The sequence below is a fragment of the Molossus molossus genome, unplaced genomic scaffold (genome assembly GCF_014108415.1).
Source record: "Molossus molossus isolate mMolMol1 unplaced genomic scaffold, mMolMol1.p scaffold_m16_p_12, whole genome shotgun sequence".
Taxonomy (NCBI): Eukaryota; Metazoa; Chordata; class Mammalia; order Chiroptera; family Molossidae; genus Molossus; species Molossus molossus.
The window spans coordinates 99376201-99399442 of record NW_023425347.1 but is presented as its reverse complement, the minus strand read 5'-3'; the positions used below and the strand labels follow the sequence as shown (position 1 = coordinate 99399442).

The 23242-nt window shown below is 55.0% G+C and overlaps 1 protein-coding gene across 1 annotated transcript; it reads right to left on the bottom strand.

The window, feature by feature from the left end:
• Window positions 1-4965: 4965 nt before the first annotated feature.
• SLC2A7 (solute carrier family 2 member 7) lies at window positions 4966-22682 on the bottom strand. The gene is made up of 12 exons (XM_036256870.1): window positions 22653-22682; window positions 21472-21570; window positions 21223-21383; window positions 18617-18741; window positions 16318-16470; window positions 14248-14373; window positions 13648-13835; window positions 11770-11880; window positions 9846-9947; window positions 7487-7562; window positions 5788-5915; window positions 4966-5187 (listed from the first exon to the last, which is right to left on the bottom strand). The coding sequence occupies exons 1-12, from the start codon at window positions 22680-22682 to the stop codon at window positions 4966-4968; spliced, it is 1521 nt and encodes a 506-aa protein (XP_036112763.1).
• Window positions 22683-23242: the final 560 nt, after the last annotated feature.

The window sequence follows — 23242 nt, the reverse complement described above, 5'->3', positions numbered from 1 at the left end:
TTACAGTGGACACCTGACCCCAAACCTTGAGCCAGTTCTCTCTCCAGGGGACTGCTTATCAGAGCCTAAACGTTGCTAGCTGTGGAATCAGCCAGCCCTGAGGCCCCTCCCCACACCCTTCCTGAAGACCAGGAGCTGAGTTAGCCTCAGGGACGCTCCAGGCTGCCGGGACCCCACTGCCAAGTCTGTGACTGTGGGTCCAGGCGAGGAGGCCAAGCCTCGGCTTCCAGCCACCCCTGGTGTGGCAGAGAACAGCACGGTCTGAAGTACAACAGAGCCTGGGTGACGGCATAATCGCAGCCTACTGAAGGCTCTTTTTTTTTAATCCTCACCCGAGGACATTTTGTGTTCATCTTCGTGGGAGGGAGAGAGAAAGGAAAAGAGAGAAACATCCATGTGAGAGAGACACATCGACTGGTTGCCACCCACACAGCCCCAGTTGGGGCCGGGGACAAACTGCAGTTGAGATACGTGCCCTTAGCGGGAACCGAACTCGGGTTTCTCTGGTCTGTGGGCCGACATTCTAACCGTTGAGGCAAACTGGGCAGGGCTGAATGCTCTCTCCATTCAAGTGCCCGGCACGTGGCAGAGGGTTAATCAGTATCTAGGAGAGGAGGTGCTCTGGGCCCCGCTCTAACCAATGACTGACGCTCAGTGGCCGGTACTTGCTCCCGTGCATGGAGACGGAACTGCTCCGGCTACGTAACAGTTTGCTCTAGAGGGTTTTCCGCCCGCACCCACAAACTGCCAGCCTTGGCGTATCAAGTCCGAGTGTGACCGTGCCTTCCTCTGAGTGGGGTGTGGCTAGATGGCATTGCTGGTGCCTCACCCCGAGACCTTGGCTCACACCCTCCCTTCCTGGGGACCCTGACCTGGGCATCCTTCCTCATCTGCGGAGTCACCTCCGCATCACGTGGGCTTCGGCACAAAGGTGAGGGAGTCCGTGCAGCCAAGCAGAGGACAAAGAGCGACTGTCCATTCTCAAAGAAGACAGGAGACAGAGGCATGGGACTGACTCAGCCTGAGCCTCAGACCTCAGAACAACAACACAGATGAGGCCGCGCGGGGAGAGGCTGCAGCTGTTCCCACTTGGGGCCACGGTCACCTGACCAGGAATGAACCCAATCAACAAGCGCTCACTGAACACCTGCTCCAAGTGCTGACCTGGCACGAAGTGAAGTTCCTCAGAACTGTGCTCTCAGGGGCTGTCCCATGGCCACCGGGTGGATGAGGAGGGGCTGCTGTTCCCGTGCAAGGACAAGGGCGGAAATCCCGGGAAGCGCAGGGACTTGCTTTCAGGGCATAATGTCTATGGAAAGTGGGGACCAGGCTTCTCAAGGTCACACCACTCCCCACCTGGTGCCCAAGCACCAAGGGACAGTGCGGTTTGCGAATTTGAAATTTAAAATATTTTGTATCCGTCATTTATTTAAAAGCTACAAGTTGTTGTTCTGATATATGTACACTTCTGTATTATCACCACTATGAAGGTAACAAATGTTTCCATCATTCCAAAAGTTTCCCCCCAGTGACTGCTGATCCATCTTCGGTCACTATAGATGAGTTGGCGTTTTCTCCAAGTTTGTGTAATTAAAAGAACACAGTATGTGTTTTTTAGTCTGGCTTGTTTCACTGAGCAGAATTACCTTGAGGTTCATGCATACTGTGACCGTGTCCATAATCTCTGTATTGCTGCGAAGGATGTATTGTGAGGATCAACCACAGCTCGTGTATTCGTTCATCCAGGGAAGTACTTTCATAGTGTGTCCAGTGTGGGGCCGTCACAAATGAACCTGCTGTGGACACTTGTGTACCAGCCTCTGTAGGGACATGTGCTTTAACTTCTTTGGGTAAAGACGCAGGAGTGGAGTGCTGGATCACGTGGTAGATGTTTAACTCTTTGAGACCGGAAAACTGCTTTTGAAAGTGGCTGTACCGTTTTACATTCCTATCAGCAGTATCTGAGTCCCGTTCTCTCCACATCCTTGTCAACACTTGATGCAGTTTGTCTTTTGTTGTTGTTGTGTTTTATTAATCCTCACCCGAGGATATTTTTCCACTGATATTTTAGAGAGAGTGGAAGGGAGGGAGGGCAGGAGAGAGAGACACACATCAATTGGTTGCCTCCCGAAAAATCTCCACCGGGGCCAGGGATCAAACCTGCAACCCAGGTACATGTCCTTGACCACAGCTGAACTTAAGTCCCTTCAGTCCACAGGCTGACACTCCAACCACTGAACCAAAGCGTCCAGGGTGATGTAGTTAGTCTTTTTAATTTTAGGCACCCTAACAATGTGTAGTAGTATATTATTGTGGTTTGTATTTATTTATTTATTATTTCCTCACCGAGGACGTTTTTCCATTTTTTGTTCAGATAGAGTGAGAGGGTGGGAGAAGAAGAGAGAGAGAGCGAAACATTGATGTGAAAGGGACACATCGAGTGGTTGCCACCTGCACGATCCGATCCAACCAGGGCCGGGGACAAACTGCAACCGAGGTACGTGCCCTTAGTGGGAACTGAACCCGGGTCTCTCAGGACCGCAGGCCGACGCTCTAACCACTGAGCCAAACCGGCCAGGGCTATTATTGTGGTTTTAATTTGTATTTCCCTGGTTACTAATAATGAACATTTTTTACGTACTGTACTTATTTACTATCATGCATCTTCTTCAGTGAAGTAGCTATTCAACTCTTTTGCCCATTTTTAAACTTGTGTTGTTGGTTTTCTTCTTCTCGAGTTCTGAGAGTTCTTTATACATTACACACTTATACACCTAGATACACGTCTTCCTCCTACATGGGCGCCAGTCTGTGGCTTGTCCTTTCGTTGTCAAACAGTGTCTTACAAATAGCAGAAGTTCTTACTTGTGTCAAAGTCCAGTTTATCAATGTTTCCTTTTGTGGGTTGTGCTTTTGGGGGTTTTTGTGTAACCCAAGCTTACAAATATGTACTTCCTATATTCTATTCTAGAAGTTTTATAAAGTTTTAATTTAGGGCTATGATGCATCTTGAGTTTTTATATATGATGTGAGATATGGATAAAAGTTCTTTTTTTCACATATGGCTATAATTGCCCTAATACACTTGTTGGAAATACTATCCTATCACCATTCAATTGCTTTTGTCAAAAATCAGCTGTCTTTGAACGTGTGGGTTTATTTCCAGGTTTCTTATTGTGTTCCATTGAGCTATCAGCTATACTATAGTGTTTTGATAACTGTAGCTTTTATAATGAGTGTTGTCCAACATCTTTCTCAAAGTTGTTTTGGTTGTCTAGGTTTTTTGCATTTTCACATATATTATAGAGTCAGCTTGTCAATTTCTAACCCCACCTCCCCACACACAAAAAAAGCCTGCTGGATTTTTTATTGCAATTGAGTTGAGCCTATAGATAAATTTGGGGGGAGGATCAAGCCAACCTTGAATTCCTAGAATAAGCCCCACTTGATCAGGAATATATTATTATCCTTATATTGTATTCTACTTGCTAAATTTTGGTTAATATTTTTTATATCTATGTTCACAAGGGGTATTAATCTGTAGTTTTCTTATAATGTCTTTAGTTTGGTTTTGGAATTGGATTAATGAAGGCTTCATACGATTAGGTGAGTATTCTTTTCTCTTTAATTTTCTGGAAGACTTTGTGACAAAATTGGTATTATTTTTTCCTTCCACGTTTGATAGAGTCACCAAGGAACTCATTTGGGCCTGGAGTTTTCTTTGTTGGAAGGTTTTTTTGTTGTTGTTGTTAATCCTCACCCAAGGATATTTTCCCATTGATTTTTTTTTTTTTTTTGTCACCAGAGGACATTTTTGCATTTATCTTCAGAAGGAGCAGGAGGGAGAGAGGGAGAAAGAGAGAGAGAGAAAAACATCGATGTGAGAGAGACACATCAAGTGGTTGCCACCCAAACGACCCCACCCGGGGCTGGGGACAAACTGCAACCGAGATACATGCCCTTAGTGGGAATTGAACCCGGCACACTCCGGTCCGTGGGCCAATACTTTAACCGTTGAGTCAAACCAGTCAGGGCTTCCCTTTGATTTTTAGACAGAGTAGCAGGAAGGGAGGGAGAGAGAGAGAGAGAGAGAGAGAGAGAGAGAGAGAGAGAGAGAGAGAGAGAGAAACATCGATGTGACAGAGACACACTGACTGGTTGCTCTCTGAATGACCCTGACTGGGCCCAGGGATCAACCTGCAGCCCTACATGTCTTTGACTAGGAATTGAACCCACGACCCTTTGGTCTGAGGGCCGATGCTCCAACTGCTGAGCCAAACCATCCAGGGCCGTGGGAAGGTTTTTAACTACAAATTCAATTTCTTTAGTTGATGTAGAACTATACAGGTTATCTGTTTGTGCTGAGTGAGCTGTGGTACTTTATATCTTTCGATACAGTGCTGTCCTGTTTCCAAGGCAGATATCAACTGACCAACCCAGACAGGGTATTTTCCTAAACAGTCCCAAGAACATGCTTCCCTCTCTTGCTTAGCTGCCCTGCAGGCTGTGAGCTGACCTGACTGTGCAGCCCACAGCCACGGAGCGTGAGTGGAAGCCTGCCCGGGGAGGAGTGGAATCCAGAGCCTTGGCCTCCAGCTCCTTCCGCTCTCAAACCAATACACGGACTGGCACCCGGGCCTCCATATCAACAGCGGAACTTGACAATTTTTAATTTATAAAAGTGCGTCCATTCAGCATTTGAGTTTTGATGCGAATGTAGAGTCAGAGAATGGAGTCCTGCCAATCAATGCCCAGGACCTGCCCATCCTTCTGTCACCCCGCCCAGTGGTCAGGGCTGGGGGCCAACCACGCCTCAACCACACTGGGGACTGATCTCTCCAAAGCCTTCAGTTGCCCTTGGGGCACAAAGTGCTCAGAGCTGTGACCCTTTCTTGAAGGCTGGGACAGGAAGTCCCTCTCACAGAGGAGGACGCCTCGGTGTGGCCCTGGGGCCACGCAGAGCCATCAGAAGGAAGTCTCCGTGGCGGGCAGAGATGGCGCGTGAGGCTTGACATCTGTGACTTCTGCGTTCTTCTCTGGAATCTCCACTCCGTTTCTCTTGGCAAAAATTCGGTTTATCTCCACAAACGTCTGGCCCTTGGTCTCAGGAATCACCATGTAGATGTACACAGCAGTGAGGAGGCAGATTCCGGCGAACACAAGGAAACTGTAGGCCCCGATGGCCTCCTACGCCGGGACAGAACGGGAGGGAATGCAGAAAGAGCAGGCAGGGACAGCTCCCCCTTTGTGAGTCATCACAAGGTTCTTGGTGGCTAGTTTTATTTTTACTCCTGGAGGAAATAGCTGGAAAGCTGGGTCCCGCCCTCACATCATAAAGGATCCTTAGTCCTTTAACAACCGAGATGTGTGTCCTCTGGCATTGAGGTTTGGAGAACATGAAGTTGGGGTCCTCCCCTTCCAAAACAGGAAGGAGGCAGCAGCAAGGAGCTCCATTCCCTCACCCTGACTCCGGCTTGCTTTCTATTGCCTTTGACCTTGGCAGCCCCTGGTAACTAGCTCTTTGCGATTTGAGAGGGGCTCCCGGCAGTAGGGGAAAACTGGTGTGTTCATGGTTCGGCCAATGAGGCACCTCATGTGTTTTATGGACCTCAAATGTGTCCGTGAGCCGCCCCCTTGTCTAATCAGCTGATGTTCCCAGGAGAAGGGAAACAGTGTTTCTTTCCTGAAGCCCCCTCTGCCTCAGGGTGGGCAGGGTGGGACAGGGAGTGGGGACAGGGAGTGGGGCCAGGAGCCGCCCTCCGTGCTTCCCGTCGACGCCGCACTCACCTGGACGGAAGGGAACACGAAGCCCACGATGAAGTTGGTGAGCCAGTGCACAGCCCCGTCCACCATGAAGGCTGCCGGCCGGGAGGACTGCAGGAAGATCTCGGTCCTCACCACGGAGGGGACGGGACCTCGAGGGCAGAGAGCACAGGACCAGTGGAGTGCAGGGGGCTCGGAGGGCCCTCGCCCCAACCCCAGACCCTCCGATCGGGGTTTGCCCTAGATGGCCAAGGGGAAAAGCTGACATCTCTCAGCCAGCTTCCTAGTCTGCTTCCTCTCCCTTCTGACTCCTCCTGGGCGCATCATGGCTGCGCAGCACAGGGAAGGAGACGACCTGCCTCTGAGGGCCTCAAGGTCACACCGAGTCCATTCTCCCCCAGTGTTGGTGTCATTTTGAAATTCTGTCTTGAAGGAAGCAGAGCTCAGTGAATGATTGTGTCTAGGGGTGCTGCCCCCTGGTGGTAGATCTGGGGAATGGCAGGCACCTGCTGCATGCACTTTGCCTTGGGTCTGTGTCTCCACCTTTTTTCATTAAGGAGACTTGCCTAAAATGTCTAATTTTGGTAATCATTATCCCTTATAAAATGTTAATACCACAGATACATTGTACATCTGTTTATTTGCTGTATGTTTACCTATGGGTCCACACACACAAAGAATAAAACTCTGTCCAGGCAATTTCCAACTTTTGGGGAGGTGACATGGCCACATTGAAAATGCACAGTCTCAGGGGATGGAGATGGAAATGAATTCAAAGCCCCGAAACAAGCTACCCTTGGGACATCAAATGAGAAACTCTACACTCCAGTGAGGGGGAAACTTCTTCCGTGATGAGGGCAGAACAGCCATGAGCTCGGCCCCAGCACACACCGGCCCTTTTCCCACTGGGCCCTCCTGCCTGCACATTCAGGGCACATGCTGAAAATCCCACTTAAATATCCTTCATCCACCGCCGTGTCCCCGGGGCCCAGCACAGGCTAAGCAGGTATCCCATCGGTGTGTTGAATGGACCAGTACCTTTATTTTGGTTTATGAAAAGCTCTTTCAAAACCAAGATTCTGCAGGGAATGTTCTAGTCTTAGAAATCAGAGGTGCCTTTCCCCAGGCAGTGAGAACAGGGTTTGATTCTCAGCAAGACACACAGAAACGGGAGCCTGGAATCTGAAGGCTGACAGATAGGTGGGCCCAGGTGAAGGCCCGAGGCTGCTAGCACGCAGACGTGGGGGAAGACAACAGGGACTGTCACTGGGGACCAGGGACCAGAGACAACGGAGCGAGCGTCAGATAGGCGGTGTGCTTGGGGCTACAGGGAGCATGCGGAGGGTTTGGACATGAACCCAGGTGCCCCCAGTGGCGACTAGCCGGCGTGAGCGCCCTCTTCCCAGGGGCTCAGCTCCGTGTTGGGTGCTGGAATGAGGCTGGGCACCTCCGGGGGCCGCAGGAGATTGGGGGGCCTGGCCTGGCTATGGCACGGCGGGCACTTAGTAAATGCTTGTTGAATGAATGAAGGTGGACTGGAATGGTCTCCAAGGAAAAGGTGAATTGAGCCTGGCCTCCGGGGGCGGGTGGGGTTTGAGGGACAGAGGAAAAGGTGGAGAGGATATCAGAGCGGCCAGCGCCAAGGACATCCACCCTTCAAGTATTTACCGTGCTCCTCGGACACCACGCGCTAGGCCCTGAAGGCTGGGGTACCGGTACTCACTGGGCCCAATGGAATGTCCCGCGATGTAGGAGAAGACACAGATGACACCGAGATAGGACAGTTTAGGGACCATGCTCTGTGGGGACAGGCAGGGCTGTTGGTGCCTGACAGGGCCTGGCCTGGGCCCTCTGGGAGCTCGAGGCCAAGGGCCCATGTGCAGATGAGCCCACCTGCACCCCGCTGCCTTCCTGCCACAGGAAGGAGCCACCCGGCTTCCTGAGCACCAGGTGGGCAAGAGCAGGAAGATGAGACCAGGGACTGCCACCCAGCATGCTCGTCCACAGTGAGCTTCCACCAGCCTCACCTGTGGAGAGTAAGGTCACAGGAGGAGTACCTACCATTCACTTCTTCCTGCCCATCGCAAATGTCAACCCATTGATCCTCATGACACCCCTGTGAGCGAGGATACTGTTTCAACCCTACTGTTTCAACTCAGCACAGGGAGCCTGGACACAGACCAGGAGGACACGTGGGCCGTGAGGGGTCAAACAACAGCCCAAGTCAGACCATCAGCAGGGACGGCACTGGACCCAGACTCTACGCTAAATGACAGGATCCTAGAAGCCACAGGACCTGGAGAGCCGGCAGGCCATCTGTGCTCCCCATAGCCAGGAAAACGGCCGGCACAAGACCATGCACAGACCTCAACCAACCTAACCACGCAGGTAACTGTCACTGAAGTTATAAGCGCTGCGGTGGCGGAGTTGGCACAGTGCTGACAGTGGAGGTGGGCCAGGGACGCCTCCCTCCGAGAACGTGTCTCCAAGCTGCAAGGCCAGAGAGGGGAGAGAGAAGCCTCTGGAACGCTGGATGACAGGGGGGAAGAGCCAGCGAGCTCTGAGCAGGGGACAGCAGATCTCCGCCTCACGTTTCAACAGAGCCTGGGGGTGGGTGGGGGTGAAGGAAGCAGGCAGGTCAAGTCCATTCCAATACTTGAAGAGGACCAGCCGAGTCTGGCCGGTGTGGCTCAGTGGTTGAGCGTCGACCCATGCACCAGGAGGTCGCCGGTTCAATTCCTGGTCAGGGCGCATGCCCAGGTTGTGGGCCAAACCCCCAGCGGGGGGCATGCAGGAGGCGGCCAATCCGTGTTCTCTCTCATCGATGTTTCTGTCTCTCTCCCCCTCTCACTTCCTCTCTCTCTAAAATCAATAAAGAAAGAAAGAAAAAAGAACCACATGCCGGTTGTTTTCAGAACACCCCATGTTATGGCTATCCTACGCATTTTCAAATTTTATTTTTTTTATCCTCACCTGAGGACCCTTTTGCATTTATCTTCAGATAGAGCAGGAGGGAGGGAGGGAGGAAGAGAGAGAGAAATATCGATGTGAGAGAGACATGTCGACTGGTTGCCACTCACATGAACCCAGCCGGGGCCGGGGACAAACCACAGCCGAGGCACGTGCCCTTAGCAGGAGCTGAACCCGGGACTCTCCGGTCCGCGGGCTGACGCTCTAACCGCTGAGCCAAACTGACCATTTTCAAAATTTTTGTAAAACACATCATAAATACATGCTGGAGAAAATTACATACAAATTAAAATGACGCCGAGTTCTGCTTGGGCGGCCTATTGTGTTCCAAGCTTGCGCCGGCCCAATTACTCGGTTCCCAATCACTTTCTAGCTTCTCATGTTAGCCTCTCTTCCCACTTCATTCTGGTCAGCTCTCCAAGACACTTTTAATATTGGAGACTGACATGCGGCAGGATATCAAGAGGAACACTGTTCCATTCTGTAACCCAGGGCGTTATTTTAACAACACGTTTGTAACTCAGACCAAGCTCATTCGGCTGGAACGTCACGTTCCTTCCCCGTGTCCTGGGTCCTAACCATCTGATTAGCGTGTGTGTTGTCCCTACCCCAGCTGAGGTTATATGCCCCTTTCTCTCATCACACACAAGGACACTTGGTCCATAGTTGCTACTTATCCCAACACAAGTGCATCCTGTCGTCCACACACCTGTTCTCATCTTCGTGATCGAAATGACCTTCCGTCTCGGAGACCCACTCCAGTTCCTCACTGGTGGGTACTTTCTAGTGTGGCTAAGCCTTTTCATATCGAAATACATATCTTATTGTACATTCTCCTGTTTCTCCTCTACGTTAGGGTTAGGGTGTTATATTTAGTTAGTCATTTGCACGTGTGTGTGCAGGGGAGCGAAGTCACCCACGAACATCCCTGCAGGACCGGGCATCACAAGTACTTGCATTGAAGAGGGTGTGGAGATGGGCACGGCTGAGAGCCACCCTGGTCTATTGGTGCTGAGTCTGTTCCAGGACCTTCCACCCACCTGTGTGCTCGGGGTCTCTGCTCCCCCGTCCCATCTGTTTTATGGGGAGGGGGAAGGGAGATGATGTCAGACCTGGAAGAGGAGCGCGAGGGTCAGCGTGAGGCAGGCCGAGCCGCAGATGCCGTAGCCGACCAGCAGGAGGAGCCGTCTCCCCAGCCATTCCACGGTGCCAGCCTGGAAGGGGAGGAGGGACGGTGAGGAGCCCCCATGGCCCAGGTGCCACCACGCCCTCTGACATTTTCTAGTTTCTGTATTTGATGCTTTGACATCCTGGGGCCCTGCTGACCCCCAAGGAGACTGTCCCTGCCAGGGTAAGCCCGTTTCTAGAGATAGCCAACGATCATCTGTGAACGTGCCTTTCATATGAAACCAGCTCATCCAGCGCCCACACCCCCAACCTCCTCCTGTATGGGGCGCTCACACTCAGGGCCGATACCCCCTGCCCGACCGCCCAGGGCAGGTACCAGACATCCAAGGGCAGCCCCGACATCCCAGAACCACTGAAACGGCTCAGACCGTCCCGTCCTGAGCCTGCGGACCTGGCCTTACCTGTTCCTTCCCACGGACACCACCGTGAAGGCTCTTGCCGGTGCCCCTGCTCCCTCTGCCTGCTGGTCAGCCCTGGTGCCCCGCCTCGGCCCGTGTGGCCGCGTGGTGTGGCCTGCCCGCCCCCCTGCCCTGTCACACTGAGGAACTATGAGTGACAAGCCACCTCCGTGGCCTCACCACACCAGCAGAATTCCAGAGCCCCCCGCCCTGCTGCCCCAGTTCACCTAAGGACCACCCAGAATCTGACCGCCCACCGCCAGGGGCCCAGCCACCCCACGCGCTCTCTCATCCTTTTCCCCGACATGCACCTCTTTCCCAGCCTGACCCTTCTGGAATATTCCAACGTGGGCCTCGCTCCCCCGGGGGCGGCAGGCGGTCCTGCCTTTCTCCTGGTTCTAACGGCATTCCATCTCGGCTGTGTCCCTGCCGCCAGTCTCAACAGCAGTGCCACACGGAGGGCCAACTCAGTGCAGGCCCTCCATGGCCGCTTCAGTGCTCCCCACAACCCTGCCCGCCAGCAGCAGCCCCACACCGTGCAGGAGGGTCAGAGATAAGCCACTGCAGCCCTAGGCCCAGTGCCCAGGGAGGGAGGGGCTCCCCAGGCAGGGTGATGGGAGGAGGATCCCAGTGATGACAATGTACCCCAGAGGAGGGGGCCCCCAGGAGGAAGATGGATCTGCCCGAGGGGCTCAGCAGCAGGAAGGCCGGACAGGCCCCAGGAAGGCTGAGAGCTGGGCTCGCCTCCCCCAACCTCCCATCCCTCCCCCACTGCCTCCTCCTCCCCACCCTGCTAGGCCTCTGACAGTTACTGGGGCTTAAACTGGCTCTGAAGAAAATACAAGTTAGTGACAAATAACTTTCTACAACACCTTTAACCTCACAGGTAGCCCAAGAAGCAAAAGTCAGATACTAGTGAGATAAGTTGCTACTGGCCAAGTTCTAGAGAAGGGAACGCCCCGGGCCCCTGACCGTGCGAAGGGGTACATGTACCTTTTCCCTTTCATTTATTTATTTTTAATCCTCACCAGAGGAGAGATATATATATCCCCCCGCCCCCCATTTATCTTCAGATACAGTGGAAGGGAGAGGGAGAGGGAGAGGGGGAGAGAGAGAAACATCCATGTGAGAGAGACACAGCGACTGGCTGCCGCCCACACGGCCACGACCAGGGCCAGGGACCGAACCGCCCCGGACGTGCCCTTGACCAGAAACGAACCCGTAAGAAACCATGCAGTAAGCTTCACATCAACGATAAGGAACACCCACAGCAGCATACTAGGCATTGCAATCACTGAAACAATTTTACAAAGGAAGAAACTTGTATGTCCCTCAGGTGACCCAGGACCGGTGTCACCTGCCCCTCTCAGTGGACTCTGTGGGGCTCCTGTCTGCCTGCGGGGCACCTGCTCAGGGCCCCCCAGTTGGAAGGGTATTCGGGGTCACTCACCGAGATGAGGGTCATCACTATGTTGACCACGCCGGCACCCACGGTCACATACTGCGAGTGAGCGGCCTCCACGCCAGCGGATACGTAGATCATGTCCGCGTAGTAGTTGATCTAAAACAAAAGCCCAGGGGCTGTGAGGATAGGCCCAAGGCGAAGGCCACTGGCTTAACTTTCCTGACCCTACAACTGAAGTCTAGGAAGCCTAGGGGACCCGGGGACAGGAAGGAGGCAGCTGTGGTGGGAACAGAGCTGTGACTTGCAGTTGGGAGACCGGAACGCAGCCTGGCTCTGCCTGGAATCCCAGGTGATCACAGCTCTTCTCGACTCCAAGCCTCAGCTTCTGCATCTGTAAAATGGGATCTGGACCAGAGGACCCCAAGACTTCTCCCTCGGCCGGCCGCTTTGTTAGTCTGCCATCGGGGGCCCCAGAGAGTGACCGCCTCGCCTCTCTCTCCGGGCCGGCGGAGCTCAGCTCCTGTCCTGGCGCAGCCCCCGGGATGCGGGCGCACAGCCCCTCGGAAGGCCACACGAGCTGCTGCCCGTTCGGTGGCTCCTACCAGGGCTGTCTCCTGCTCCCAACAACATCTGAGTCCCTGACGCCACCTCTTCCTGACACTTTCCCTGAGAACCTGGATTACCCATCCGACCACTGATGGAAGCAACCCCCACCCATCGATGGTCTGGTTACAGCCAGAGAACCAGGGTCACGGAACGTGACGCCACCTACGGTTGCGGCTGAGTGAGTCCAAGGGGCTCCTGACCCCCACTGTGCCCACTAACCACCCTCTCCTGGGAACCTGAAGTTGGTCTCCAGTCCGGCTCAGCCAGCTGGTCCCCTGCAGAGGGGAAGGGACTATGGGCAGGAGACATTTCCTCCTGGGGACGGGAAGCAAAAAAACAGGTTCTGCAGCAGGAGCAGAGACACAGACTGGGGAGCCGAAGAGAAACTCCCAGGTTCCCTGGGGACATTCGGTCCCTGCTGTCAGGCTCCCCTGACACCCAGCTGCACCCCTGAGCTGCCTCCGTAAAGGTCTGCTTCTGCTCACACTATTCCAGGGCTGCCTCATTCCCAGCAAACACAACGCCACATGTAATAGTGTGCTTAGGACTCTGGCCTATCCCAGCTCCTGAGGGCCATCTGCGTCCCCTGAGGGCCATCTGCATCCCCTGGTGGCCATCTAGGTCCCCTGGTGGCCATCTGAGTCCCCCGATGGCCATCTACGTCCCCTGGGGGCCATCTAGGTCCCCTGAGGGCCATCTAGGTCCCCTGGTGGCCATCTACGTACCCTGGGGGCCATCTACGTCCCCTGGGGGCCATCTACGTCCCCTGGGGCCATCTACGTCCCCCGGTGGCCATCTGCATCCCCCGGTGGCCATCTGAGTCCCCTGAGGGCCACCTGAGTCCCCTGGTGGGCCATCTACATCCCCTGGGGGCCATCTAGGTCCCCTGGGGGCCATCTACGTCCCCTGGGGGCCATCTACATCCCCTGGGGGCCATCTAGGTCCCCTAGGGGCCGTCTGCATCCCCTGGGGGCCATCTAGGTCCCCTGGGGGCCGTCTGCGTCCCCTGGGGGCCGTCTAGGTCCCCTGGGGGCCGTCTACATCCACCAGCCTCTCACTCTCATTCCCCCAGACACAGACCTCGACTCTGCACGCTTGAACTTTGCAATAATATGCACACCACGGTGCCACTACAGATACAATTCACGGGGTTCAGTGAACATTTGCCAGGTCTGATCGAATCAAGTGGCTTTCGAGTGGACCAGAAGTTCTGAGCGAGGACCTGGACCCCTCTGCAGCCCGGCTGCAGGGATCACTGCCCACCCCAGGCCCCTCCCGGGCGGCGGGGCACACGGGCCGCCCCTCACGCCCATGTACCGCGTTGATCCCAGAGAGCTGCTGGCCGGCCATGAGCACGATGATGGAGAGGAGCTGCCACCGCAGAGGCCGAAAGGTGAGCAGGTTGAGCACGGACAGGCGGCCCTCGGCCCTCTCGGCCTGGTCCTCCACGCGCATCTCTTCTATCTCGTCCTCCACGTCGGTCCAGCCCCTCAGTTTCCTCAGAGCTGCGGGGAGCAGAGCAGCCCCGGCTGTTGCTGACAGTCCGCATCAGTGTTTAGGGGAGCAGAGCACCGCTCCCCGCCTCCCAGGCTCACCGCTTTCCCAGTGTGCAGTGCTCATGACCCCAGCGAGGACCCCAATGATGCGGTGGCGTCCCCCACCCAACTACACCGCACCCTGGCCGAGCCCTCAGCTCCACGCTGGTCAGCTGCGAATCTGCCAGTCTATGCGCTGGGCGGGACCCCAGGCTGCCCGGCTGCCGGCACCGGCTGCGCCTTCCTCCTGTCCCTGCTTCTTGGGCTCCCCGCCCCCATCCTGCTACTCGCCTGTCCTGTGCTTTGGGTGCTATGGAGGGACGTTGTGGGGGGCGTGGGAGGTGGCAGGGAAGTGAGGGGCGAGAGGGATCATCTCCCGAACCTTGTCGCGCTGTGTCCTCATCTCCTTTCTGGATCAGGGTATACCGCGGGCTCTCGGGGAAGAAGGGCAGAGACAGGAGCTGCAGCAGCGCAGGGACCCCCGTGAGAGCCAAGAGCACGGGCCAGCCTGCAAGGGACCAACACCGAGACCCTGACGCTGACCCGCCGGGGTCCCTGGGCTCTGGGCTCCCTCCAGCTGACCTTCCCAAGTCCTGACTCTCCTCTTACAGGGTCACTGGCCCACGACCTTCCAGCCCTCAGTGAGAGCCAAGGACAGCAGGGACCCAGGACCCACCCCCACGTGGGGTTCCACATCGAAAATAAATACAATTTTATTATTATTATTTTTTATCCTCACCCGAGTATATTTTTCCATTTTTTTGTACAGATAGAGTGGGAGGGAGAGAGAGGAAGGAGAGAGAGAGAGAGAAACATCGATGTGAAGGGACACATCGAGTGGCTGCCACCCGCACGACCAACCAGGGCCGGGGACAAACTGCAACCAAAGTACGTGCCCTTAGCGGGAACCGAACCCAGGTCTCTCCGGACCGCAGGCCGACGCTCCAAGTGCTGAGCCAAACTGGCCAGGGCGAAAATAAATACAATTTTAAAGAAATATGTTATTAACTCCTTTTGCAGGAAGAGCATTGCTTTTCTTAGGAACAGGATTGGACTTAAGAGCGTGAGCCCTTGCTCTGGCCGGTTTGGTTCAGTAGTTACAGCATCGGCCCTCAGACCAGAGAGGCCCGAGTTCGGTTCCCACTAAGGGCACGTACCTCGGTTGTAGTTTGTCCCTGGCCCTACTGGGGTCGTGCGGGTGGCAGCCACTCGATGTGTCTCTCTCACATTGATGTTTCTCTCTCTCTCTTCCTCCCTTCCTCCCTCCCGCTCTATCTGAAGATAAATGCAAAAATGTCCTCAGGTGAGGATTGAAAAAAAAGAAGTGTGACCCTAGAGAAAATGAAGCCAGGTCTTGTTTCTAATTTTATGGTTGGAAATGACATTATGTCCACCTCCCTAGAGGCCAGGCGGTGTGGGGGGCGGACCCAGCAGGCTGCAGGAGCTCCCTCTGGAGGTTGGGTTAAAGACGCAGTACTGAGACTCAGCTACACCCTGCCAGCTCCGGTGTGAACTGAACGCGTTATTTGACCTCTCCAGGCCTCGGTGTTCTCATCAGCAAAACGAAGACTCTGATATGCCGTGATGATGATGAAGTGCCACACAGAGGGTGGTGAGGGCTGAGGGACCGCACTGCCGACCCTGGGAGGTGGCTCTGGGCAGCCGCTGCCAGTGTGGCCTCCACCCAGGGCCCCTTCCAACTGCACCGGGCAGCCTGGGAGTCGCTGGCACTAATGACCTTTCACTGCGCACCTGCTGGGCTCCGAGTCCCGTCGAGGGGCTGTGGGGGGTACTAACCATCCACTAAAGAATGTTTGCAATTGGGAAATGTGTGAAATAACAAAACCCTGCTCACCTGCGCCCCAGAGGACTGTCCCACCCTCCCTCTCCCTCTGCTAACCCCCCCTGTCCACTCCGGGGCAATGGCCTTGCTTCCTTTCATTGAGGACAAGGAAGCCACCAGAAGAAACCCTCTGCGAGGGCCACGCCCACCCGCGGAACAGTGATGCCCCCCTCCCCCCGCCTTGCGCATGCTCCTCCCACACCCACGTCTGCGCTCCTGGGCGGACCTTCGCAGCCAAGTAGTTGTTCTTTTTCTCAGTTGACAAAAGCCTCTCCTCTCCAGCTTACTTCCCCTTCTAGCTACGGCCAACTCCTGTCCTGCCTTTTACAGCAAAACTCCCAAGAGGGTCCAGTCCCCGCCTCCCATTCCCAAGCGCAATCTGTCCCCATCACTCACCAAAACTGTCCTCATCAAGGTCACCTGTGTCCACCACGCTGCACACTGGGCAACGCAAAGGTCACCTCTTGGCTGGAACAGGTTTCATCCACCAGTAACATGGGCATAGCTGAGCGAACGACTGGACCCAGTGCCCACGGCCCCTGCACGGTCCCAGTACAGTGCCCACCCCGAGGATCCTCTTCCCCTCTGACCTCAGTGTGCGCCCAGTACCTGTAGGATTGCCCAGGATGGCCTGCAGGCTGAAGATCTGCGCTAGGAAGACTCCCACGATGACAAACACCTCGGTCATTGTTCCCAGGGTGCCCCTGAGGTTCCTGGGAGCCAGCTCTCCCAGGTACATGGGAAGCGCACTGTAGGAGATGCCTGTTTCCAGCAAAACAAAAGTTAGGGGGGAAGAAAAGCAGTTCCAGCCTTCTGGGACCCGGACCTGGGACCCAGATGTAATTCAGCTCCTTCTCATTGACCCTGAGCTTCCCCACGGTGCCGGTGCCCCTGACAGGCAGCAGGCACAGCCCGGCCTCCCTGCAGGGAGATAGAAACAGTCCTGTGGGCTGGGTCCTTTGCATGGATGCAGGGACCCTTCCAGAATCCTCAGACCCCCAGGGGCCAACGGCAGGGTGTGATGACAATGTTCGCTCCTTCCCAGAGCTGGGCCCTGGGTAGTGGGACTTCAAGACAATTCTTTTGTTTTGACCTATGTTCTGCCTTTTCTAAAGCACAGATTACTTGTATCACTTTTGTTGTTGTTGTTAATCCTCACCCGAGGATATTTTTTCCATTGATCTTCAGAGAGAGTAGAAGGAAGGAGGAGGGGAAGAGAGAGAATCATGAATGTGAGAGAAAGACATTGATTGACTGCCTCCTGCACTGAGCTGGGGGTACCGGGGATGGAACCTACAATCCAGGAATGTGTCCTTGACCAGGCTGACTCTCTAACTACTGACCCGCACTGGCCAGGGAGTTGTATCACTTTAAAAAAAAACAAACAGAAGAGCCCTGGCTAGTTTGTCTCAGTGGTTAGAGCATCAGCCCGCAGACCAGTGAGTCTCAGGTTCGATTCCGGTCAAGGGCACGTGCCTTGGTGGTGGTTTGTCCCCGGCCCTGGTTGGGGTCGTGCAGGAGGCAGCCACTCGATGTGTCCCTTTCACGTCGATGTTTCTCTCTCTCTCTCTCCTCTCTCTCTCTCTCTTCCTCCCACTCTGTCTGAACAAAAATGGGCAAAAAAAAAAAAAAAAAAAAAAAAATGTCCTTAGATGAGGATAAAAAAGAAATAAAAAAATAGAAGAAAGCAGTACAGTTAAGAAACCTGGCTCCCTGCTGACCAGGCTCCCCATTCTGTGCTCCTGTACTTGAAGCCCCTCCCCCTCCGCGCACACGGTTCATCCTCCTCAGAAAACAGCGTGTACAGGCTCATTAGTTATTTATACCTCAAGGTAAAAGTGAGTTTCTGTTTCTTTTAATACTCACCCGAGGATATTTTTCTATTTATCTTCAGATGGAGAGGAAGGAAGGGAGGGAGAGAACATCGTGAGAGAGACACATCGACTGGTTGCCTCCTGCACAACCAGACCAGGGCTGGGACAAACCGCAACCGAGGTACATGCCCTTGACTGAAATCGAACCCGGGACTGATTGGTTGGCAGGCCGACGCTCTAACCGCTGAGCCAAACCAGCCAGAGCAGAAGTGGGGGTTTTAAAAAAAGTTTTCAAACTAAATGTATTGGGGTAATATTGGTTAATGACATCATATAGCATTTATAATACAACATCTGTATAGTCTATTGTGTGCTCCTCACCCAAAAGTGTGTTTTTATTTTAATGTTTTTGAGAATGAATTTTTTAAAATTTATATTTTGTTAATAACAGACCAGAACAAAAAAATGGAAAGAAACACAGTCAAGGAGTGTAGTCAGTCTATATCTATCTCTTGATCCATCCATCTATCCTTCCACCCACCCATTTATATAATCTCTCTAATTTAAAATCAATAGTGATTGTTTGGCCCGGCCAATGTGGCTCAGTGGATTGAGCGTTGACCCATTCACCGAGAGGTCTCCGGTTCAATTCCTGGCCAGGCCACATGCCCGGGTTGGCGGCTTGATCTCCAATGGGGGGGGGGGGGGTGGCGTGCAGGGGGTAGTCGATCAATATTTCTCTCTCACTGATGTTTCTCTCTCCCTCTCCCTTCTTCTCTCTCTAAAATCAATAAAAACATAATATAAATAGTGATGTTTGGATTCTGGGACTATTACTGTTATTTGTCAAAAGTGTGTTTTTAAAGCCCTCCCCTGATGGAAGAGTTTGCTAACTAAGGGGCAGGGAAAAGAGCATGAGTTTGGCAAGGGGCAGGGGCAGGACGATGCCTCAGAAGGGCCAGGGCCAGGGCCAGGGACAGGCAGACCTTGTCTCCCTGCTTCCATCCTTGGCCCCTGGTGCTGGGCATGGGGGCCTCAGACCGCTGCCCCGCACTGATCAACCTGAGCATGGCCTCAGCGGTCACTCCAGGTACCTGCACAGATTCCCAGCAGCACTCGAGAGAAGATGATCAGCTCAAAAGCCTTGGCCACTTTGCTGACTCCCATCAGGATGGCGGGGATGATGGCGAAGACGTTATTGATCAGCAGGGTTCCCTTTCTGCAACGACAGCAGAGCCAGAGGGCAGGGGCCTGAGGTGGCAGAAGTCATCCTGATACCAACCCGGGTTCTCCAGGAAGCCATGACAGTGGTGCGGGAACGTGGCTAAGGCTGGCGGCTGGGGGGCGGGGGGGAGCCGGGACCGATGGACCCAGTCCCAGGAAGGAAGGTGTCAGGTCAGCAGGGGCAGGTGGCGTGCTGACAGTTGGAGCTAAGAGCAGTAGGGAAGGAAAGGGAGTGGGCTGCCTCCTCAGGTAGGGAGCTTCCTGACACTGGTGGTATTCAAGGAGAGACTGGACTAGATGAAGATTGTCAGGAATGTTGAACAGAGGATTCCCACGACAGGCGGCTACACGGTTAGACTAGATGACCTCTCAGATCCCTGACGAGGCTGAAAACCCAGGAGTCTATGCGAGAGAGGAGGGGTGTCTGGAAACAGCTATGTTGTCCTGCCCCCAGGACCATCCCTACCTAATAGACTGTGCTCTGTGTCCTTTTCTAAAAAAATTGATTTTAGAGAGAAAGGAAGGGAGAGGGAGAGAGAGATAGAAACATCGATGAGAGAGAACATCGATTGGCTGCTTCCTGCATGCCCCTCACTGGGGATCAGGCCCACAACCTGGGCATGTGTCCTGACCAGGAATCGAACCAGCGACCTCTTGGTGCCTGGGTTGAGGCTCAACCACTGAGCTATACTGCCTGGACTGTGCTCTGTGCCCTTTGATGACTTCCATCAATGGCTCCCTGCCCCCCGCCCAACCTTCGGCTTGGGTTTTGCCAAAGGAGCAACCAGTGCAGGTTGAGGAAGGAAGGGGGTGTCCCAGCTGTGAGGTGGCTGCTGGCTGTACCAGCTTTTATGATTTGCCCACACTCTGCCCACCTTTGAGGACTATGTCAGAAGCAGGGGAGGGGGGTCTTTAAATAGGAACACAGAAACCCCTCCTGAGGGGTAGCCAGAGTCCTGTGAAAATCCCCGGTTAGCCCTGGCCGGTTTGGCTCAGTGGTTACAGCGTTGGCCCAAGGACTGAAGGGTCTCGGGTTTGATTCCCGGTCAAGGGCATGTACCTGGGTTGCAGGTTCAATCCCTGGCCCAGTCCGGGTTGTGCAGGAGGCAACCAATCAACATGTATCTCTCACACTGATGTTTCTCTCTCTCCCTCTCCCTCCCTCCACTCTAAAAACCAATGGAAAAATATCCTCTGGTGAGGATTAACCAAAAAGAAAAAAAAAAAAAAAATCCCTGACTAGGCAGCACTGGATGACCAGGTGTGCAGAATGGTTTTCTCAGGCCCCCTTTCTCTCCTGGGGGGCGGTGCCCCTGACAGCTACCCTCAGAGCACAGTCTGAGCGCAGAGGACCAGCCAGCCTGGCCCCCGCCAGCCTTCCTGCTCAGGGCTGTCTGGGACCCACCGGGGCGAGGCCGGCTCCACCGTGAGCTGGTCTCCGCACAGGGGGTGGTGATGAGACCATCTCCACCTTCCCAAGTCTGCGACTGTGGGGTCAGGCGAGGAGGCCAAGCCTGGGCTTCCAGCCACCCCTGGTGTGGCTGAGAACAGCACAGTCTGAAGTACAACGGAGCCTGGGTGACGGCATAATCGCAGCCTACTGAATGCTCTCTCCATTCAAGGGCCCGGCACGTGGCAGAGGGTTAATCAGTATCTAGGAGAGGAGGTGCTCTGGGCCCCGCTCTAACCAATGACTGACGCTCAGTGGCCGGTACTTGCTCCCGTGCATGGAAACGGAACTGCTCCGGCTCCGTAACAGTTAGTTTGCTCTAGAGGGTTTTCCGCCCGCACCCACAAACTGCCACCCTTGGCGTATCAAGTCCGAGTGTGACCGTGCCTTCCTCTGAGTGGGGTGTGGCTAGATGGCATTGCTGGTGCCTCACCCCGAGACCTTGGCTCACACCCTCCCTTCCTGGGGACCCTGACCTGGGCATCCTTCCTCATCTGCGGAGTCACCTCCACATCACGTGGGCTTCGGCACAAAGGTGAGGGAGTCCGTGCAGCCAAGCAGAGGACAAAGAGCGACTGTCCATTCTCAAAGAAGACAGGAGACAGAGGCATGGGGACTGACTCAGCCTGAGCCTCAGACCTCAGAACAACAACACAGATGAGGCCGCGCGGGGAGAGGCTGCAGCTGTTACCACTTGGGGCCACGGTCACCTGACCAGGAACGAACCCAATCACCAAGCGCTCACTGAACACCTGCTCCAAGTGCTGGCCTGGCACGAAGTGAAGTTCCCTCAGAACTGTGCTCTCAGGGGCTGTCCCATGGCCACCGGGTGGATGAGGAGGGGCTGCTGTTCCCGTGCAAGGACAAGGGCGGAAATCCCGGGAAGCGCAGGGACTTGCTTTCAGGGCATAATGTCTATGGAAAGTGGGGACCAGGCTTCTCAAGGTCCCACCACTCCCCACCTGGTGCCCAAGCACCAAGGGACAGTGCGGTTTGCGAACGTGAGCACAGCACACCTCTGTTTACCTGCCACATCTGTCCACCAGCAGGCCGACCATCAGCGACCCCAACAGGCCACCCAGAGGGAACATGGAGACGGTGCAAGACCACAGGAGCAGCATGACCTTCTGGTCCATGAACGTTCCGTATCGCTCAAAGTAGGTCTCGTTATAAAATGACTTCAGGACCTGCAAAACATCGCCCCACCCGTGGCCGAGAGTGTCAGGCCACCGGGGACGGACCCCGCGGCGGCGGCCTGGCAGGCGTCGTGCTCACCGTGTGCGGCGTGTTGACCACGGCGATGTTGTAGCCGTACTGGAAGGCCGAGCCGAAGGCCGCGCTCAGCGTCGCCAGCAGCAGCGTGGGCTGCAGCCTCTGCGGGGCGGGGGGCGGGCTGCGTCAGGGCCGCAGGGCTGGGGCTCCCCCATCAAGCTGGCCCGATGGAGGGGACCCCAGGCCATGACCAGGGAAGGTGCGGGTGGGGGGGAGTCGCGGCAGCGTGGTTTCCCGTTCCTCGCACGCATCCATTCCCTCCCTGAAGATAGATCTGAGCTTCAGCCACGTGCCTGGCCCTGGATGAGTAAGGAGGGGGATGCTTTGCGAAAAGGCCCAGCATCGCGCTGGCCTTGTGCAGGGGAGGCCAGAAAGAGAGACGAACAGATACGGACAATGCTGTGAGGACGAACAGGGTAACAGGATGGAAGCCGGTGGGGGAGGAGCCACGCTCAGTAGGGGGATGGGCAGGCCTCCCCAGGAGGTGCCTTGAGCTGAGCCCTGAGTGGGTGAGAGGGAGCAGCCTGTGAGCACGGGAGGAGGACTGCAGGTGGGGGGAGCAGGACAGAGGCCCTGGAGCCCACTGAGGCTTGTCTTTCACTCCTGGGCAGACGCTCCGGGAAACCAAGGCTCCCGTGGCCACCACAGAACCCAGGGCAGCTCAGGGGAACTGGCCCCAGAGCCAAAGTCTGAGGAGAAGTGGCAGATAGGGGCAAAGTCTGTGGCCGCCTGAGTGGGTGCTACCCAGGACTCCCAAGAAACCAGCTGACCCTTGGGCCAAGCCCACTCCTCTGCTGGCTTATTAACCGAACCCCTCCCCTCCCCATCTCCCCACCAGCAGACCTCAGCCCTGCATCCTGGGAACCAGCCCTGCAGAGGAGGGCACGGTGCAGGATCCCAGCCCCTTCAGAGGCTGGGGAATGGGACAGGGCTGGGGGCTGGGGTTGGAAGACAGGTGTCATCCAGTCTCCCACACTTCATCAGAGCTAGACTCAATTTCCCTCTCTTGTGTGTGAGCTGTCCCCACACTGACCTCCCAGGGCTGGGGATCCCCAGGAAAGGCAGGGCAGTGCTGTCCTTTCCTTGCTACAAGCCTTTCAGGAGCCTTCCCCTCCCCCCACAAGTCCCCTCTTCTGGAGGGAAAGGGACAGTAACAGTGGCAGTTTCCTAGACCTGGCACTTACCCCCTTCCGGGGTGGGCTGGGCACCTCCATCCCGTTCAGGTGAGAAACAGGTGCGCTGTGCCTCCCAGGGGACACCTGGGCTGCTCTGCACCGCCGTTTCTCCCCCGGGCCTGTGTGGCTTTATTACCCTGTGGCCTCTGGACCCTGCCGACTGTCCCCAGGAGCACGCTTTCCTTGGACATACTGATAAGATAAGTTTCACACACAGCATGAATTTTGTCTTTGCCTCCACCAAGCCCCAAACCAGCAACTCCCCGATTGCACCAAGGAGGGATAAACGCTACCTGCCGTTGGTCCCTAGACATGAGCAGTCCCGAAACCCGGCTGTCCCGATTGCCTGGCGCTCGAACACTTCTGCGTTACTTCTCTGTGCGTCCTCTTACAAATCTGGACGGATTGTTCATTAGAGGGAAGGAGCAAACAAAATACTTTTACAGAAAAACAACTTAATTATTTCTAATTACACCTACTGGCATTGAATAAGTAAAATATTGAACAAAGGTTTCACTTCAGAATGATTGCTATTAAGAAAAGAATAGCCCTGGCTGGTTTGGCTCAGTGGTTAGAGTGTCGGCCTGTGGACTGGAGAG

Bases quoted from the DNA above. Each gene is read 5' to 3' on its own strand.
- SLC2A7 (XM_036256870.1), bottom strand. From the start codon at position 22,682: ATGGAGGTGCCCAGCCCACCCCGGAAGGGG. The intron at 14,374-16,317 runs GTACTGGGCGCA...GGTCCCTTGCAG, and splicing joins CATCCTGGGCAATCCTACAG to GCTGGCCCGTGCTCTTGGCT. The intron at 5,916-7,486 runs GTGAGTACCGGT...TCTGCCCTCGAG, and splicing joins GGGACATTCCATTGGGCCCA to GTCCCGTCCCCTCCGTGGTG.